This window comes from Telmatherina bonti, assembly GCF_933228915.1.
Source record: "Telmatherina bonti genome assembly, chromosome: 21".
NCBI classification, from domain to species: domain Eukaryota; kingdom Metazoa; phylum Chordata; class Actinopteri; order Atheriniformes; family Telmatherinidae; genus Telmatherina; species Telmatherina bonti.
This window is the reverse complement of record NC_136630.1, coordinates 18,494,833-18,516,272: the sequence shown is the minus strand read 5'-3', so window position 1 is coordinate 18,516,272 and position 21,440 is coordinate 18,494,833. Positions and strand designations below refer to the sequence as shown.

General features: G+C 37.7%; 1 protein-coding gene across 5 annotated transcripts; it reads right to left on the bottom strand.

Annotated features, from left to right (window-relative positions):
• Window positions 1-440: 440 nt before the first annotated feature.
• LOC306771266 (actin-binding LIM protein 1-like) lies at window positions 441-19,317 on the bottom strand (the record flags this gene model as incomplete). 5 transcript variants are annotated; one of them, XM_079260398.1, is made up of 18 exons in its annotated part: window positions 441-517; window positions 815-879; window positions 2,460-2,507; window positions 3,465-3,557; window positions 3,697-3,826; window positions 3,957-3,986; window positions 4,567-4,734; window positions 5,544-5,621; window positions 7,963-8,019; window positions 8,147-8,205; window positions 8,315-8,402; window positions 9,367-9,460; window positions 9,632-9,758; window positions 10,474-10,580; window positions 10,670-10,853; window positions 12,542-12,601; window positions 13,438-13,581; window positions 18,354-18,454. In XM_079260398.1, 18 exons carry the CDS (start codon window positions 18,364-18,366, stop codon window positions 467-469), a joined length of 1,596 nt encoding a protein of 531 aa, XP_079116524.1. In that variant the 3' UTR covers window positions 441-466. The 5 variants fall into 5 exon arrangements, with proteins under 5 accessions (XP_079116524.1, XP_079116522.1, XP_079116523.1 ...); XM_079260396.1 differs by lacking the exons at window positions 12,542-12,601; window positions 18,354-18,454 and adding an exon at window positions 19,002-19,317; XM_079260397.1 differs by lacking the exons at window positions 12,542-12,601; window positions 18,354-18,454 and adding an exon at window positions 19,002-19,317 and having other exon boundaries at window positions 2,460-2,504.
• Window positions 19,318-21,440: the final 2,123 nt, after the last annotated feature.

Sequence of the window (21,440 nt, the reverse complement as noted above, 5' to 3'; positions counted from 1 at the left end):
ACAGGATGAAGCAAACACATGCAGAGGGGAAGGATATCAAGGCAGGATTAATTGCTATGACTCAAGAGGCAAGTTTTTTTTTTTAAAAACATGTGTTATGGGTCACTTCAGATTGTTTTCAGGTTTATTCCTATCCTTTCTTATGTGTGGGCTTCAAAGCAATTTCAACTGCTTTTTAATTTTTCTTTTTTTTTTTTTTTCGCTGGATGTGTCATGTGAAATGAAGCCAACTTTATACTCCTCCAAACATGCAGATGTACAAGGCGAGGTGATGCAATAAACCAATCAGGGAGAAGAAGCATGAGAAACATGACCAGGAATTCAAGACTCCTTGAAAATTAGTCACAGTTACGTACCTTGAAATCTGAAAAGTAAGCACAGATGAAACATTATTTAATTTCGAAATACCATTTACTGAGGTAAACAAGAGAGAATTAGCAGTAAGAATGGAAATACAATCAAGAGGCTACTTACTGAATCTGTCGCTGTTGCAGTGGGAGAAATCCACTGACTGAGGCTTTGTAAGAGGAAAAATACATTTGATTGAAGTATTTGGACCTTACACATGTATGTGTAATTTATTTTTCAAATTGTTTGATATATTTAAACTATAACTTAGTACATAAAAATATGCATCTGCACAAAATACATTGATGTAATGTCGGTTTTATTTCTACAGTACATTTTCCACAAAATGCTGTGCTACAAAACAACTAAAAACAATTAGGTTAAAAAGAAAAACACTAAAAACAATAACTAAAAGAATATCAGTAAACAACTTTATACAGCGTTTCTGAAGAACAAATGTTCTTACCAGATTCAGGGAGTTGTGACCATATCTGGGCAAGGAGGATGTTTTGGATGCAAAGGAATTTGGATCTGTGTGACAGAGACAGCAGAAAGATAAACTTATCAGGTGACACCTTACAGTCAGCTGAAACTCCGTGCCAAAAATAGTTCAGACTTACAGAAAATATATCATTAGGGTTCTTAAGTAAGCCTTCTACTGACTGCGAAATACAATTAGTGAGAAGAAAAACCTGTTTATTTTTCACAAATACAATAAATCTTCTTTTGTTCTATTCTTATTTATACTGTTGCTTCATTTCATTGAGATTAGTGGACATCCATTTTTGCTCAGAAGTCCCACCACAGCATTTCAGTCCAGATAAAATTTGGACTTTTTTCTGGATCATTGCAACATCTTCATTCTTCTCCGCACTGGCCTTTCTGTTATAGATTTCCAGCAGTATTTGGGATCATTGTTCTATTGTACGACTTATTGTTCACTCAAGCTTCAACTGTCAAGACAGATGATCTCCTGTTTGACTCTGGAATACTTTGGTCCACAGAGTTCATGGTTGACTGAATGACTACAAGGTTTACAGATCCTGTGCCTGTAAAAGAAGCTCAATTCATCATTACTCCACCACTGTGCTTGACAATTGGTCGGAGGTGTTTGTATTGATATACTGTGTTTGTTTTCCTCTGAACATAACGCTATGCATCACAAGCACACATCTTTAGTTTGGTTTTGTCAGTTGGAAGAGCATTGCTGCAGAAGTGTTAAAAATCTCTTTAGATAAGCCGTGCTTATCCGTTCTTTTAAGACAAGAGAAGTCTTCTCTCGATAACTAACCAGATGCTGTTTTGTTTTTTTCAATTTTTTATGAATTGGGTTTTTTTTTTTTTTAGCATGTTGAATATTACAACATACACACACACACACACACACACACACACACACACACACACACACACACATATATATATATATATATATAAATATATATATATATATTTTATTTATTTTTTTTTTCATTTCATATATATATGTATATATATACATATATATATATATATATGAAATGAAAATGAATGAAAAATACTTTATTAATGCCCAAAGGGAAATTTAATATTGTAATGGATAATAATAATTAATTTGAGGAGGTCTTGTCCCAGAGGCTGATGGCTGCTGGCAGAAATGATCTTCTGTATCTTTCTTGCATCGGACCTGAAGAAGCCTCTCACTAAACACACTTTGTTGTTTCATCACTGTGTTGTGGAGAGGGTGTGAAGAATCCTCCATCATCTTCATCAGCTTGAGCAGCATTCGTCTTTGGACAATCAGCTCCAGCGGCTCCAGAGTTACTCCAAGCACAGAACCAGCTTTCATGATCAGTTTGTTGATTCTCTATAAGTCTCTGGTTCTGATGCCGCTACCCCAGCAGATGGCTGCAAAGCTGATTGCACTCTCCACAACAGACTCATATATGTATATATATATATATATATATATATATATATATATATATATATATATATATATATATATATATATATATATATATATATATATATATATATATATATTCAATAAAACTTAAAACATTCTGAACAAATTTCAATGCTTCAGACATTATTTATTTGAAGTTTAAAAGATGAAGTAAATATGCTACCTTGTTTATAAATGGGAGGCCTTGTGTACATGTTGAATCCTTCATCTGCTAAAAGAAAAAATGATGCAGAGTTAGTGGTTAATTTGTTCAGAAATGTCTGACTGGCAGATTGAAGCTATATCGCAGATTTTTCATTTCTACTGTCTTTAGAAATCACTTAGTAATGCTCCATGCAGACACCCAAATCAAACTAAACTGTGCCAGCAACGTCTGGTTGAAATGCAATGCAGCATCAACAGATTCTCTTTGTAGTTTTTTTTCCAGAAAGGGGAAAACATTACAGAAATATTTCACACACATTTTAGTCACACAAAAACCAACTGCAATGAACTTTTCTTAAGAGTTAAGTTTTCTTAAGAGTTAATTACACTGAGGAAATTATAATCTTATTCTAATTATTCATAATAGTGTTAAAATATAGAAAGTAACAGTGCACACATAAATCAGGGAATTTCAGCCTGTTAGTGGTCAGTGAGAGAAATTGAGTGGTACAGACAATACATGTTAGTGATTCACTCTCAGCGTGACTCTCTTAAAATAATGTTTATTTAAAAAAGTTTTCAGAAAAACACAAAAAGTCTGGTTTTATATAGATATCTGGTTGATTTTTTTTTGTTTGTTTGTTTGTTTTTGTTGTTTTTAGAAAACCTTGAAAATAATGACTCAGGCCATTACTTAAGAGGGTAACAAATCTGATCCACTCAGGAAAACACAGCACCAGTTATACGCGTGAAAGATATCTGTAAAAAGCTCAAAAATATGTAATCCATAAAAAAGTTCTAGAAATAAGTTTAAAAAGCAAAATGATGTCAGAAAATGTCCCTGTCTGTGCAGATGACTTGCAGTCTGAGGTTTGACCACTAGATGTCTCAGCCGATCTTTCATCCTGACGCAATCATCCACTGACTGGTGTAATGGAAGACTTTATTGTGTCACCAGAGTTGTGTGCCTTTTACTCTTAAGATGTAAATTCTAAAAGGAAGGAGGGGAGCAGAGGGGTCTTACCTTTGTTCTGAGAGAGAAAGTGGTGACTTAAAGGAGAAGTGGGACATGTGTCATTTTTGTTTCCAGACAGGGAGGGGGGGGAAAGCACCAACCCTTGTTATTCCACAAAGGTGAGGGGAAGAAAGAGGAAGTGTGGTGAAGGAAGAAGAGAGAAGGTGATAATACAAAGACAAGGTGAGCGGAGGACATGACTTCTTAGGGATCTGAACTATTTTTTGCTTGCAGTTCTCACCTGGTCGGTGGAAGTGTTGCGGTGATCTGGGCAAAGTTGGAGTGTAACTGTGGCGAAAGTATATGTTGTGACTTCCAACAGATCCATGACTTGTTGATTTTGGCACACTGGATTTTATTTCCAAACTCTCCTTGAATGGGAAAGAAGTGGACAAAGAAAAATCACAAAAACTCAATGCATCCAGTTTAAACTGAGACTTTTATGTCTCCAACTATGTTTTTTATGGATCATGTAACTAACAAAGAAAATATTTGTATTACCTCAGTCGTATTTGATATGTTTCTTGGTGACTGAAGCAGAAAGAAAAGGGGATAAAAATTGATTCATGAACTGACATGTGCGGTACATCAGACTTTATTAAAGTTGCACAACATGTCCTTATATCAAGTGAAAACCTGGTGTATCAAGGAGGATTCCCCTCAACTGAATCTGCGTGACTTGTTTGTGAAACATCACTCATTTAGCCAAATTTGTATAAATTAAAGGTAACTTGATCAGGAAATGAAAATTAGCTCAAGGTTTTCACATGAAGCCAATGAGACACAGGAAACAAACAGGATTTAGTAAAATATTCTAAACTGGGGTTTTTTTTTTATTCCAAGTAATTTTTCTTAACTGTAAAAATGCACTTAGATAATACAGTAGATGTTACAAGAATTAAATTCAAGAGTCCTGATCAAAGATGCTCTCAAATATCCCTTTGTCCATTTTTAACAAAAAAGTCTTTGGTTCTAAACATCATTAAATACAAAAACAACAAAACAAGACTTTGCTTGGTTTGACTGATGAATCAAACCAAGAAGAAAACATCAAAACAATGACACACAAACATGTCACTGACTATAACCTGGGAGGGTTGGGTGGAGTTACCTCTGTGGGGCTCTGCCTGTCCTGTCTGCTGCCTTTTTCTTCCAAAGAGGACTTGTCGTTCACAGACTTATAAGATATCATATCGGGATGCTCTATATCGTATATAGCCTTGACTCTGGGAATTGCTGCTAAGTCTCTGTAATCAATGATCTCATTATCTACTTTTGCCTAGGAGAAGGGAGGGGAGGAAAAGGGTGAGGAGAAAAACACAAAGGATGGGAGAAGACAGTAAGGGTCAGATCAGGTGAAAGGTAAAAGGTTTCTCTTACATCACAGCGGGGAGGAATAAAACTTTAATCCCACAACACCACAACTGACTGGCTTTGGCACATGAGGTCACTGGACTCTGCTTGTCTGTCTGATTGAAGGATCAGTTTAAGTGCAGAAAATAGTTCATAAGCTTTTAAATAAAAAATAACAATATTTTCCCTTATTAAGAAGTGTTTTGCAGGATGTAAAGTTTATTCCATTAGAAAAATCAGCAGGGTTGTCATCGATTATGAGGGGTTGGGTAGAAGGAAGGGCACTAAAAGCACCACTTTATCAAACTCAATCTGTGCATTCAAACTGACTGAGTAAACCATATCCTGCAGATGTGGTTGATTTTCTCAGTATATTGATGAATGGACCGAGAAAATGTAAACTGCAAGATCCACCTCATTGGAACCAGGTTGAAATCACATTTTCTCTTAAAAGCAGCATGAGACTAGTTCCGATCAGTCAAGGTTAAAAAAAAAAAAGAAAAAAAAAAAAGTAAATAAATAAAATAAAAGTAAAAAGAACCATGTTTAAGGAATAGTATTGTTCTTATATTCCGGTACTTTGCTTTGACCTAATTTACTGTAAAAAAGGAATGTTGTGTGAGAGGGACTCATCCATGCGACTCTCCTGTATGAATAAAAGTATATTATTGAAATAAGAAATGTGAATTGTGCATCAGAGAAGATGCTGAGAGAATGGTGGCGTCAAAAACTTACACAGATAGCTCGCCCAGGGCTGCCTGGAGTGCATGAACCCGGCCTGGAACAGGAGCTTTCAGATGATGATCTGTTGGGCTAAAGTTTATAAAAACAAATCATTTAAAGTCCACACACTGCTTCTGGTGCATCCTCTCATCTCACATCACAATAAACCAGTTCTCAATTTTCCTTTTGTGACCCCATTTCCAAAAAAAAGCTGGGTAGTTGTCTAAAATGGAAAATAAAACAAAAGAAAAACAAAACAGAATGCAACATTTTACAAATATTATAAACGCATAATTTATTTCCAAAAGAACATTAAAAACAACATGTCAGATGATGAAACTGAGGCATTTTACCATTTCATAGAGAAAAGTTTGTTCATTTCAGATTTAATGGCAGCAACACATCTAAAAGAAAGTGGAACAGGGGTAAAAAAAGAAAAAAAAAGTAGCTGGAAAAGTAACTGGAATAACTCAAAAACAATTGGAGGAGTGTTTCACAATTTATCAGTAGTGTGACTGAAAGGAACATTTCAGAGAGGCAGGGTCTCACAGATGCAAAGATGAGCAGATGTTCATCGATCTACAACAATCTGCGTTGAAATATTGTGGAACAGTTTCAGAAAAATAGTCTCTGGCAAAGACTATGGTGTAAAGATCATATTATAACAAGATTCAACAAATTAGGAGGAATCTCTGTGTGCACCACACAATGCTTAAAGGGGTGCTATTATGATATTTTGAGTTTTCTGAGCTTTCTACAGTGTTACAGTGTTGAATCCTCATCAGACATGTGAAAAACACTGTTTTTTATCACCTAAACGCATGTTTGAGTTTGAGTTCCAGCACGCTCTCTCCGTTCGGTTTCCGAGGCGACGATAAACGCGTCGTTTTAGAGAGTTTTTTCTACTCGGAAATCCTTGTGACGTCCCGGGGGATAAGGTTCGATGATTGGTTACCTTCTACTGGTTAACAAGGGCATGTACAAATACATCAGGCGGGTGGAAAACGTCGGATAAAGTTATTTTGAACGATGGCTGGTGAGTTTACCAAAGAGAGACATCCTGCTGCATTCGTTGCTGTGGGTTGCTGTTTTCCACTTCGTTTTCAGGGTCTGATTCAGGTTCCAACATGTAGGGCTGTATGCTATGTGTTGACATTGTATTTTTTTTTTTTTTTTATTGAGTTCATATCAGCCTAATCCTTCTGTTTATGAGATGTTACAATGATGGCGAAAGCAGTTGCGGTGCGTGCTCCCGATGTAGTGCAGTGGCGGGAGGCGGGGCTTAATGCGGAATAGTCTCAATCCACTCGTTTTGCCCACAAGCTGATCTGACAGCCTACGGAGAGGGTCGGTCTGAAGTAAATAAAGCGATTTGTGACAATAACTCGATCAATCCCAGCCCTTCTGGTCTCAGAATTAAAAATAAATTAGCCTGAAATGCACATAACAGTTCCACTTTAAGGTTAAAGCTGACTGCTTAAACCTCACATGAGTGTAAAATTGTGGTGGTCAGAGGAATCGGAATGTGACATTCTGTCATGGAAAACAATCATGTACTGCAGACTAAAGAGTAATGCAGCGCCGGTCCGCGAGGGCCAACGATCCTGCAGGTTTTCAATATATCCCTGCTTCAACACACCTAACTCAAATTAATGAGTCATTGTTTTCAGAACTCCATTGGCTGCTGGATTAATTTAATTTGAGTCGTGTGTGTCAGAGCAGGGATGCATTGAAAACCCTGGAGCCCTGGAGAACCAACTTAGGACACCCCTGAAGACGGACAAGAATGGGAACGCTTTCTTCTCCTAACACAACTGGTCTCCTCTCTTGGCAGACATTCACAGACAGTTGCTAAAACATCAAGGGGTGCTACGCAATGATAAACATCAGCCTCTTCCAGCAGATGTTTTACTGCCATCAACTTTAAAGTTAAGAAACATTTAACAAGAAAAGGTAAATGTCTCCTTTTCCACCTCTCATGACTCTTCTATACTAAACAAAATGCTTTTATGAGATCTAAAAGTGATTGCATTCTGTTTTTATTTCCAATTTACACAGTGTCCCAACTTTCCTGGAATTGAAGCTGCAAATGTTTATAATGTGCAGTGCAGAACTACCAACAAGAGCATGTGCGCATTGTTTTGCATTGGGATCAATTAAGAACCTTTTCACCCAGTTGCACAACAATATCAGGCAGGTAGCTAACACACCTCCAACACAGGTGTATCAAGGAGCTGTTTGCATAATGCAAAGCCTGAAATCAAAAGTTGATTATGCATCAGTGTACAGCATCTAATTTGCCATCCAGGTGTGCAAAGTGCTGTTTTGCATGTGAGAAAAGCAAGCGCGGTTAAACTCAGGTTCTGAGACCACAGCCTGCCCACTCTAGACGTCCACCAGTGCAGAAAGCAGTCATGCTCACAATATTAACCTTCAGCTCATGTGGAGGGAAAAAGTAATCAAGACAGGGTGTTTTTGGTCTGCTGACCTGTGCAGGAAGACAGCAAGTAAAGACATAAAAGCTAAAAGTTTATTTGGTGAAAACTTCATCAACATTACTCCCACATCCTGTTTGCAGGATCTCTTAAAGACAAGTTTAAATAAGAAAATCTTACCCTGTATCCATCTTCAGGTTTGCTGTTGTCTTTACACTTTGGATGCCAGACTGTTGATCCTGTCAAAATAGGGACACATATCTGTTTCCAGTAAAATCTATTTAGGATAATCAGAATATCTTCACCATAAATGGTTGAAAGTAAACAGAGCAAATCCCATATACTGACCTTGAACATACATTTCTTCTCCTTCTGTGAACATGTTGCCACATCGGCTGCATCTTGCACAGCTGGGGTGGTAATGTCTGTCCCCAGCCTAAAGCAGAGAAGGTCAAAGGTCAAATTTGGAAATACATGAATCAACTTAAATATGCAGGCTGAGGACGCAAATGACAGCTTTTCACCAGAAAATTGTCATTTGTTCTTATCAGCCCTAACAGCGATCATGCAGGGTATCTCACACAGGCTTTTTTGCTATTGTTTGGCACATTTTAGCCCATTTTTGCTGCAAAAAAGATTGTTCTCAAGATATCTTGTATTGGCAGCTCTTCTGATATGTATGTGCAGAATTTCAAGAATGTTATGGTTCAGAGCCCGTGTTCAAGGGTCACAGCGACACCTCCTGCATTTTGGCTTTTGTAGTGTTTTCATGATTATTATACTTTTGTACAAACTATCTTTCCAAGATTATGTAATGTTGCCTTTTTTACTAGTTTGTATCAGTGAATTTCTGCTTTAAGCTAAATCTCTGCAATGACAGCTGCAACTAAAGCACAAAGCTCGACAGGCCAACCCCTGTAGACTGTAACAGACTGTAACAGTTGGACCAGTCTTATTTTCATGACATCTAACTCCTTTTACATCCAAGCTTTTCCTTTGTTATTGTTATCAAAGCATTCAGTTTAATTATCTTACAGTATCAGGGCCTTGGTGTATAAAATCCATTAGCGCCTGTTTTTCTCTACAATCCAGACTAAAGTCAGGCATGAGACTCAAGATGTTTATTTACAAATATCTGTGTGGGAATTGTGTGGTAAGGATGTAGGAAACTCTCCAAAGATTATTGTATTTTTACAGGAGAGTCTGCAAACACATCCCAGTGTTTGATAAGTCAGAGCATTTAAAACGTTTTGGAAAGAGCATCACTCTGCCTTTCTAACAGTGGCTGTAAACAAGAATCTCAATCTCTGTCCAGCATCAGTCAGTTGCAGAGATGTGTCAAAACGGGACCTCAATAGCAAAATGCATTGACTAAAACTAAAGCCAGAAGTAAATCTTACCTCAAGGACTTTTCCTGTAATGAACTTCTGACATGCCTCACATTTCACTCCAAACTGATTCTGGTAATCTCTCTCACAGTAGGGAACTCCGTCTCTGAAAGATTTATCAGTTATGATCCTTCATTTACCAGCTATTTCAGAGTCATGTTTAATTTTTTTCATATTAATATATATTTATCATGGTCGATTTAATTATATGAAAAGAATGGCATTGCAGAGAGGCGACTGTGAATAAGCGAAGTATCGATGGCGTGTTTGTATTTACTTGCTGATGTATTCTCCACTCAGGACCTTCCTGCAGGTGTTACACTTGAAGCAACCAAGGTGCCACTGGCTGTCCAGAGCTAACAGAGCTTGCCCATTTTTTATCTCTCTGCCACAGCCAGCACAATCTGAAAAAACACACATAGACATTCATGTCTAAAAAACAGCCGTATACAAGCACAGTGTTCTCTCCCGTGGGTTTTCATAACCAGCAGCATTTTGCCGCCTTGCAGGTCTGCCCTCTTAATCAGAGCCTGAATTAGTCTGAATCCCAGCTATATGTATAACCTTGAGGTGAAATGAGTTCAAAGGTTGAGGTGTAAGCAAGAGTCTAAAGTGATTGATCGGATTTACAAGGTAAAGTCAACTCATGGTGTTGTTTTTTTTAAAAAAAAAACATTACAGCAATAGAAGGTTAAAACTGGGGCAGACACTGCTTGGCTTACATTCCTGAAAAGGGCGCCTGAAGTTCACAACAAGAAGTTCACCTGTTTTAAAGTAGAGGATGAATACGGCTAAAGTCTCATGGAATTGTGATAAAGTTGTTTTTCTCACTGAAACGTGATCAAATGTGACACCTGTGGTAGAGTATGAATATCTGATTTTCTTATACTGGGGCAGATGCAGTGCGTACCTGCCTTATGGTCATAAGAAAAACAAACAAGCAGCTGCTGAAAAATCCCACAGATGGGGAGTGATCGGTGCACCAATCTGCCATCTGATTGGGACTCCAGAGGATCATAGAGTTTTGATCTCTTGGATAAATCATTTTCATGCAAGCATTGGATCAAACGTTTGCTTTTCTTTTAACCTGGAGATTAAAGTAAAAATGAATTCACTCACTGCTGGGATAACCAACATGACTGGAAGGAGACACAGGTTCAATACAGCTCTGGCAGAGGCAGTCTCTCCCTCTGAAGGTAACACACTCCCCAGTAGGAAAGGTTTGTCTGAGAAGCAGAGAGAAATAGAAATGTTTTGCAACATAATGCTTAGAACATTGTTCCAAAGAAAAATGAGCCAAAATGTTCTGAATTACTTGCAAACGGTGCACACGAAGCAGGCTGGGTGGTAGGTCTTCCCCAAAACTGTGACCACTTCCCCCTCCACAAATTCCCCACAGTTGTTGCAAAGTGTGCCATGGAGCCGCTGGAAGTCCAGTGGACAGAGGTAGTCCCCATTCCTGAAGAAGAAACCACTCCGAGCCAAGTCGCAGCCACACACTGCACAAGCGCACACAGTTGCACAGAGAGAAAGAGATCAGAATGCAGAAGTCACAAACGTCGGGGTAAAAAAATAAGCTCATATAATTATCCCTGGTGATTCTAGAAACAAGTCCCGTCAGCTGATACAGTGAAACGGAACTGTTTAGCTACAGCAATTAAAGGTATGTTTGGGGGGAGGAAGGTCATAATTTTATAATAAAGGAAGCACGTGCCTCGCCATTTACATAGATTGATAATTGCAAATTATATGCAAACATACAGTGTTTGCAAAATAATGCAGTTTATTTCTAGACTAGGACATTTATTTATCTTCTCTAAAGCAGTAGTTCTAAACCTGAGGGTCAGGACGCCAATGGGGTCATGAAAGCACGTCAGGGGGGCCACCAAACAGGCCAGAGAATATATAACCAACATTTATCAAATAAATGCCGAAATAAATCTGTGAAATTATCATCTTCATTTTTGAATGTGTTCATGCTTCAACAACAAAGTTAAAAATATTAATTTGGCATTTTCTCCATGAATGAAGCTGACTTGGGCATGTAGGAGCCTTGTCACAGCGGTGAACTGAATCCGCTGGGGGGTAGGAGTGGGGGGGTCTGGAAAATACAAATATATGTTATTTTGTGCGTTGTGGCTCAAAAAATTGAGAACATTGGCTGTGGACTACTCTGGGAGGTGCACATTGAAGATTTTACAATTAACCTTTCATAAGAACTTATAAAAGACTGACAACTATTCTTTACAAAAAAAAAAAAAACTGGATGCAATTTTACAGGAAAAATGAAAAAAGATTTCTTAATCGAGGCTCAAACACTCCGCAAAACTTCTATGAAAAGCCTTTGTAAGCTATGATTGCTTTCGGAGAGGCGACAGTCCATGCAAAGTGTCTTCATCCAGGCCTTTATTTGATATTCAACTATAAATATGCAGATCTTGCATAAAGAAAACCTAGCTTCAACTCTTTAAATGTCTACCTACAAAACACAGTAAAACATTCAAACACAACAGCCCAGCTATTGCATGCCATTGTGTGTCTCATGATCGTGCTTGTGTCCAGTTTCATGCCGGTTTCCTACAGGCTAAACGAACAAGTCAGCTGTCCTGCCTCATTCAGCTGTCATTGCTCTCATTACACAAACTAAATTAGTAATGTAGGAGCTAAATGTGTGACTTAATAATGTTTAAACCACCATTCCCAAAAATGCCTTAAATCACATTTAATTTATGTTGTTGGATTTACTAGAATGTAATCTGTATGGCATTTCACTAATGTGTGTATCTGCACAGGTCAAACATAAGAGTATAACAATTAAAGCAATTTCCCAAGTTGCCATGTAGTTTTAGGCGCCACCTTTTTAAGGGCTGCTGTCAAGACTGTAAAGTAAATTTATCACCGTTATGTAACAAGAGATTGTGTAATGAAATTCCAGATTATCGTAATGACTGCAGTAAGGAATCTATTAAATGACTGAACCTATCTGAACCTCTCTGAAGTGAATCTGTATCGACGTGCACTTGAGTGAGTCTATATCTGCCTTAGTGTGTCTGACTGAGTGACAGGTCCCTGACAGGACGTGTTGTTTTCTCTTAGCTTGTTTGGTGACATTTGATACAACCAAACCCACGCTGTCCCTCTAAGCCTGGCAAAGCAGAAAGCCCAGACATGCCAAAGACAGATTTACACTCATCTATTCCTGTCCCACTGTGACTCACTCGCACTGGAGACCAATCTGGCCCGTTGTCTGTAAATTCACAAAATACAATTGATATGCAAACAATTTATGAAGTCGGAGACACCTTAAACATGAAAAGAAAATTAAAACTAGATCAAAGTCTTATCATTTTAAATCTGATTTCAAACTATTTCCTGTAATAACACCAATATCCTCGTTTCTACAAATCAAAGTCATCCCCTGCATTACAGCAATGAAAGCATTTCATCCCTGAAAGTCTCTTTGTTTCCTCCATGCCGTAAACACTGTCATATTGTGGTGAGAAAGCAGCAACAAAAGAGGGTTGTCAGGTCTGATTAGTGGGGACAATAGCTTGCTGAGGAAATATGTCCTCCATGAAGCAGAGTAACTCTGGTGAATGACCGTCCAACAACTCAGGAGGCCCTCACAACAGCTCTTTGTGAATGAATTTTGAAATAAGTTGAATTTGCCAGTGTCTGATAACCAGTAACTCATGAGTTTATGCAATTAAAATGTAATTTCCAGGTCATCTCAAAGGTTTTGTGTTTGTTGTTTAACTGCTCATTTGTAATAAATAATTTAATTCATGTTTTTATTTTCCCTTTCAAAGTTTAAAGCAGTGGAATTATCCCATTTCAAACTGGGACTTTTCTTTTAACATCCAATTAATTATTTATAGGCACACTGGAGGGGAGCCTATTCCAGGTGTTAGAGGTTGAGATAAAGGGTATGACTTGCATCAAAACAAACATCGATGCTCATATTCACTACATGCGTTAGTTCATTGAATTACCAGTAACAGCACATGCTTTTAGGGCTTTGATGAGAGCAGATGTCATGTTAAAGAGCTGATCAGCTACCAGCCACATGCAGACTCCACTCACCCTTGCATGTGAAGCATTTTATATGAAAATAGTTGCTCTGGACTCGCAGCACCTCTCCTTTGCATGATCCCCCACATCTGAAGCACTGGATCCCCTGCTTCCCTGCAGACGGGCAAGCTTGGAAGTTCTCCTGGGTGTGTAGCACTGCAGCAGCAGAAGAAATGAAGGAAACACTTAAAGTCTTGAGCAGTTACTTATACAGTAAGTCAAATGACCTGTGTTATAAACTCAGCTCTGAAAGAATCATTTTGTTATAATGAAAAAACACATCCATCCATTTTCTTGACCGCTTCTTTACAGTTGTGGTGAGGGAAACTGGAATCCTTGAGCGAGAGGCAGAGTACTGGACCAGTCCATCGCAGGCCCAACACAGAGAGACAAACACACACTCATAAACTCACACTCACTCCCAGGGACAGTTTAGAATAACCTAACATGGATGTCTTTGTATGGTGGGAGGAAGCTGGAGAGAACCCTGAGAGAACCCACGCATACACAGGGAGAACATGCGAACTCCACACAGAAAAGCCACCATTCGAACCTCTCAAAATGTAAACATTGACACTATATTTCCCCAAGGTCAGAATGGTCTTTTAACCCCTGTACATGTGAAACAAACAAACAAACACGCATCACAGCATGAAGCTGCCCCATCATGCAAGACTGTAATGGTTTTAATGGCCTGACGTTGTTGTGTCTGTTTTCTACCAAACAAGCTGCTGGAAATAGTACCAAATAACTTATCTGCTGTTTTCTCCCGCAGCAAATTCCCAAATGCCATTGGGTTTCCTATTAAGTACTTGCCAACATGCTGTCATCTGATTTTCTTACATCCTTCCTCAGGCCTGAATTCAACATTATAGTACATATTGTGTTTGTTCACATCATTTCTTTTTGGTTTTACATCAAACAATAAAAGTTTGATTAATTTGATTAGGCTTGCTGAGACCAATGAGGGATAATTCAAAGTGTATCCAGTGATCCAGGATGGTGTTGAACTTATTTGATCCATTGCCCAAAGTGTCTACATCTCCTCTTTGCAGCCGGCCCAAGTTTAAATCCTGGCCATCGGACCTTTTGCTGCATGCCATTCCTCACTCTCTCTGACCCTCTATCCTGTCAAGATACTGGGAAACAAAAGCAACCAGGGATCATAGCTCCTTTAAAAAATGTTTTGAGTAATCCAGGAAGCTTTTCTGCATGTATAGAAAGTTTATATCATTTCATATACAAGTATTACTTTCAGGTCAACTTCTAACCGGTGTAGGATGAATTCAAACAACTATGAGTTTTGGATGAAGTGGAAAGAGATTAACCTTTTCATGCATGAATTGATTAAAAAAAAACAAACCAATGCATTACTTTCTTTAAATACAGTATTTTACCTCTGCAGGTATATGCAATGATACTTTTTGTTTGATAGTGATATTTTGACTTTATCATGATTTATTTTAATGTATTCTATAACATATATATATACATATATATATATATATATATATATATATATATATATATATATATATATATATATATATATATATATATATATATATAAAATAGCATGTAATTATAATTATATAATGTAAATCTTCTATAAAATATAGCTGTGTCATTTTGTTTTCCTGTTTATTGCAAAGGCAAACTTGTGGAATTACATTGTGTTCACTCATATTATATATTCATTTATTCTCCAGTGAGTGAAATTGTATTGGATGACTCACTAACATCCACTGAAGTGGTTTATTTTAAAAAATGCCATCCTCATTCATGAATATGCAAGAAAAAAAATATGTAAATAGGTATGTGGCCACTCTGCATGAAAGGGATAAACTGATCTGACATAATCTGATTAAATTAAAAAACAAATGTCAAATGTATTTATTTGACATAATCAAAAATGGGTTATTGTACTTTAATTGTGTGGAAATGTATCCATGAACAAACTGTTTTCATCCAAAATATCCACATTTTTTCAGTGCAGGACTAATCCTGCAAGGATGATGTTCCTGCAATTTTTATGACAATCAAATAACTGCAGGAACATCATCCAGACGACAATCCACAAATCATGTGGCGTAATATTTCATGTTCCACTCCACATGTTCATAATAATACACAACATTATCTGCTTTGTTGATTGTAGCTGTGCATCCAGCATAAATTGCATCCATGTTCTAATAAATAAATACATGGAGAAAAAAAAACAGCACATTCTGTGAAGAACAATCATCTCTCTTCACTCATACTGCATGTTTATCTATGATTCCCCCTGAACAGCAACATTAATCTCTCAGAACTGACTTTTCGGTTTTTACATCTCTGTGTAGAGTTTGTGTTGGCTGAAATGTACACACACACACACACACACATATACACACATAGGCACGAACAAGTCATTATCTATCTATAGAGATTTAAAAGTTTAATATAGCAATAGCATTTGTTGGCATATTCCACATAAGCAGTGGCCCCTGTACATGAAACTTGTGCCATGCTGAAGTATTTGACTTTGGATTAAAACAGGGTCCCAACCTCATTCTTTCTCCTTTTATCTCTGTCATGCTTATATGGCAGCACCAGCACGGGATTCCAGCACAATCTAATCACAGTCCACTTGAAAGGTCCTCAGTTGGATTAGTAAGAGAGAGGAAAGAATGTGTCTTTGGCCTCTAGTCTGCAGACACCCAGCATAGAAATAGCCATAGACAAGAAAACCTTATCATTTACGTTTTCAGACACCATTTGCAACAGGAAAGTCCACACTCTGTCAAAACACACATAACTCACTTAAAAGCAAGCGCCTACTCACTAACAGTGTTGCTAAAATACATCTCAGATAAACTCCACTGAAACAGAAACAAACAAAGAGCTTGAAGGTGAAATATGTGCAGACAGACCTAATTCAGTCTCATTAATACTATGTAAACAGACTAAACTACAGTTGATGGGAGGCACCAAGTGTGTCCTACAGAGAAAGATTTGCTACCATGGCGACTAGCATGCAAAGTAAACTAGATTAAGAGACGGTCTCTTCGAGGTTGATAAAAAAGTTTGCGTTAGCTGACTGTTCAATGTAAAGGACTTACTGAGGCTGGGTTTCCAGTGTGCAGTACTGTACTACTAACATAACCCAGCAGTCAAGCAACAAGTCATATACCTTGAAAATAGCACTTCACTATGAACAGGGTTATTGTTGCTAATTTTTTTTTTTTTTTTAAAAAGAGGAATATAACCTGGTTATGTCACCCTGGTCATGATATTCCAACAATCACTGAAAATTCAACCAAACTGGCTTTTGTCCAAGAGCGCCTCACGTCTTAGTTAATGACAGAGCTCTGATGTCAACACAAATGAGGAAATGAGCAAAATCTGTGCAGCAGGTCATAAAAGTTTGAGTTGTATCAAATAAACACTTTCATGCTGCTGCATTTGTCTAAAAGTTATAGCGTCTTTGTGGTTCAGATGACAAGAGAGTCATCTGAAAAGAGCTCAGCAATCCAAACTGCCCACTCTTTCCTGATCTCTCCCAGAACCAGAAGCTGATCTGGTGTCAGGAATTAGCAAATGGTAGATTTAGAAGGACAGCAAATGGAGAGAAACCCGAGACACACAGCTAATCACACAGCCTGCTATCTCCAGCTATAAAAATCTCTATGCTCATGTGTGTTAGAGAGGCTGAATCTGTTTGAGGTATTCCTCTTTTGTTCAGATTAATGTTAAAATATTCTTTATTCTGTGCTTTGGAGATAAAACAAAAAAAGCACTGAAATGCAGTCTTCACATTCTAATACATTGTCATGAGGATATGTTTTTGGGGATTATTTAAATGACATAAGTGTGTGTGTGTGTGTGTGTGTGTATATATAAAGAGAAAACAGCATTTGGGGGTTGAGGGGAGGGGGGCTGGGATTCCAGGCACAATTTTAGAGCTGCTTCAACAGGGGAAAAAACTCAAAGGAAAGCTGAATGTTCAGCAACATTAAGAGTGTGAAAACAGACTGTCTTACCAATCCATTTTTCTCATTTCCTTATTAACCTGGTTGTGACCTGCTGTCACTGTGGTCATGGTTTAGTACACGGTTAGTAATATAATGAGCTGTAAGTGACTTTTATGATCATTTGCAAGAGAAAGTAATGACTGGAAAATGATTCATAAAAGCATAATAACTTAAATAAGAGGAAACGCTTCAACTTTTAGCCTGTATCTTCATTTCAGGATTCCTTGAGGCTGATAGGACGAACAGAGGCAGACTTATATCTTGCAGTTATATGCTCTGTTTAAGAAGTTAAAATTGTTTACCCACAATCTAACACAACTGAATTTTCCAGTTAGTCCAATCTGGCTAAACATTCCCCATCGAGCTACTAATAACAGAGCATCTGTCTGTTCCCTGCTGGTGCCAGATAGAATAATAAAAGCAAAACACTGCCTCATTCAGAAGTATTTCTGAAATCACATGCTGCTTTTCCTCAAACCAGTGTTGTGCAATCAAGCAGTAACAGCTGTGTATCCACTATTCCCCACTTGGCAAACACAATTCTCATCACTAAACTTAAGTTTCTTACATGTCTACTGCTGATGATGTTTCATTGAGCAAAGTTGTACAAAGTTTACAGCTACATCCCAGATATTCTCCTGCTACTACAAATTATATTTACTACTGTAGATTATCAGTGTATAGTCTTCAATATCAGCAAAGCACACTTTAAAGCAGCCACGTTACACTTCAACCAATGCATCAGAATGTAAGCAAAATCTGCCGATGTGCTGACAACCATAAAACAAAAGTCAAATATTACCTCTATGCTGTATGAATAAAGTGCAAACAGATCCTAATTCATCAGAAACAAACAAAAAATAGCTGACACACATGCCCATCCACTCACATGCACGCTTTCTCAGAAATGTCTACCTTTCTGCCTCATGACTGCTGGTTATGGTCCTGTCAGGTGGACTTCAGTGCAGTGGACCAGAGTGAGCAGAGGAAACTAACTGCTTCTCTCAGACCAGACTGCTGGTCTGAGAGAAAATGGGTTGTCACACAGAGTGCCTGAGTGTGTGGGCGTCTGTGTGTTCATGTGGTCAGCAGGAGCAACATTAAATCCTCTTGTGCTTCTGATCCATGACCAAGAGAGAAGAAGGAATCTGACTCTATTGCAAAATTGACATACTTTCTCTTAAATGCACTGTTAAAAGTTAGTATGTTCATTTTATAAATAACTACCAGATTTTTTAAATTGAGGATGATTTATAAGTGAGGTGTCATGTCAGCTAAACACATGATGAGCTTTAATATTGTCTAATTTATGTACTGGTCACTTATTTATTCTAACTATGGACCGTCTCTATAATGTGGGCGGGGCTTAGGGTTAGGAGTGGCATGCTTAAAATGACCATAAAACTTCAGGCTTGGAATAACTACTTAAATGTGTAATAGGTAAATACATCATTTTAAAAATAATACTATGAAAAAAATAAGAAATAATTTTCAATTCTGCAACTTCTTCCACAAAAATGTAAATAATGCAAGAAATATTACATAAGACAGGAAATTCCTTACGTGACAGCTCTGCTGGGATACCAGCCAGCTTTTCACACAGGATGTAGTCCTCAGGGTTGATAAAGGGCAGCTGCTCTATCATGGACTGTTTCGGGATCAGGTACAGAACCTCTGCAAGTTCCCCATCTTCAATTATCGACATCCGCCTCACAGAGTTCTTCCTCTTCACTCGGTCCAAAACAATCATGTCATCGTTCTGGCTGGAGCCGCAGATCTTTCCCAGGCTGTTGAGGTTGAGAAGGCTTGATCTGCTCATGTCGTCAAGATCTGCAGCTAGACAGTTCAGACTGCAGACGGACTCCAAGTTAGAAACCATAAAGCACCATAAAGTCAAAGCCCTATGTTGGATGCCAGGTGTCACACTGCTCTCTGACTCTTTCTGACTGTCTCAGCTCATGTATGTGTTGTCCATTGAGCAGCTGAAGACTAACTCCTACCACAAACCCCCTAAGAAGATTAAGTGAGGAGGTATATTTTTAGGGTTTATCTTCATGGTAGTACAGAGGATTGTAACTCTTGGAAGTCTTCCTCAGGTAGCCCTCATCTCTTCATTCCAGTGGCTGATTTGTCTGTGGCATGTTGTCATTTAAGTGATTGGGACAGTCTTAAGTAGATTATGTGCTCTAGTTGTACTGTATCATCAAGTTATGAATGCATTTAATTTCATCTTCAGCCCCAGTAAACGTCCACTATCTTATACAAGTCATTCTGTTTGATCACCGGCTGGATTCTAAATAAATACATGGACAGATGGACATAAAATTATTAATAGTCAAAACTTTTCTACTTTAATATAAATAAAATCTCTTTTTTTTTTAATATTATGCCGCAAACATCCAAACTTACAACCTAGAGTAGAGTCAGACACAAAAGTCTGAGACCAACTACAACACTAGTGCCCATCATGCAAAACTGTTTCCTGGAGCAGAGTACTGTTCAAGGGCAGACTGGACTTAGATAAATTTAGAAACTCTCTAATTGAAGTGCTGTGTCATGTAACATTTTCTATTTTTAAAAAAACAAAAAAACAAAAAACATACACCAATCTTAAAGGAGCTCAGAGTGTCAGCGTCACTTTTCCATCCCTCTAAGAAAGAGAACTAGAAGGTTCAGGGGGGCTTAACGTTGTTTTTTAGTGCTTCAGTGTGCGTTATTACAAAGCTTAAAAGACTAGAGGGTGTCTAGGAAACACTTCCATTTCTAACATGTATTTTCATTAAGATTGATGTCTTTTAATAAAAGAAATTTAAGTATAAATCAGTGTGTGTTGAAAAGCAACTATTGTTGACAACAAACTATCTCAATGGGACAAATTTACCATTTTATATGTTAATATGAAGTCACTCAGAATTTAGTAAAACAAACTGAAGCAAGGTTAAAAACAGCAGATTATACAGTAATATCACCACTGCAGACAAGCATGCAAGCAGCTCCACCTACTGACATCTGTGTTACCTTGTTGTTAATGTCTCTAAACTGAAACTTTTCTCAAATTCATTGTTGTTAATTCATTTAAATTATTTTAACATGTCCTTTTATTTGCTGGTTAAATTGGCTTTTTTGTTATTAAGGACCGGAAGAGACTGAATGACATTGTCAGAAATAATTGGGTTCAAACACAAAGATTTGGGTTCAGACCCAAATAAGAACAAAAAGTCCATCACTATCATCGGCCAAACTCATCACATTATGTATGCCAAGTTTGTAATGATGCTTTCAAGTTGCATGTTTCAAGATCTGTCCTTCAATTGATTGACAGGTTAACATGGACTTTCTCTCTCCTGTCTTTTCATTTATGACCATAACATAATTTCTTACTTCAAGTCCTACAATGTTTTTGTCAGTTAAAACGGCTGGTGCCAAAGCAGACCACTGTTATGACTAATTAGTTGATATGTGGATGTGGGTGAACTGGGAATGAGCAGCCATTTGACATTAATGAAGTTGACTGAATCTGGATCTAATGTAAGCAGAGTGGAAGAAGTTTTAATGCCTAAGTGGCTGGAAGTGATAAATGCTCCATCCAATACTTTTATTAAACTCTGAAACTGAATTTCAAATACATCTTTTTTCATTTCCATGTCCACATGCCAGCTGAACAGCTACATAATTCATTTTAAATGCATTCAGAAAGTTTAGGAGAGACAAAATGCATTTTTAAAATTTGGAAGAAAAATAATTTACCAAGTGCCTTGATGAGAAGAATTCACTCATGAATCTTTTAAAAAAATCTTCTGCATGAAGGGAGCCACCTCAGAGTCACAGGACATCAGAATGAGCTCCAAACACACAGATGGTGTCTAATGTTTATCTACTGGGACTGGGAAAAGAAAGTTCTAGTTAGGTAGAGGGGAAATTAAAAATGCTCTGTTACTTCTGTGTAAAGTAGATATTATCTGAACATTTCAGTACATCTGCAAGCAGGAATAGTTTCCCATT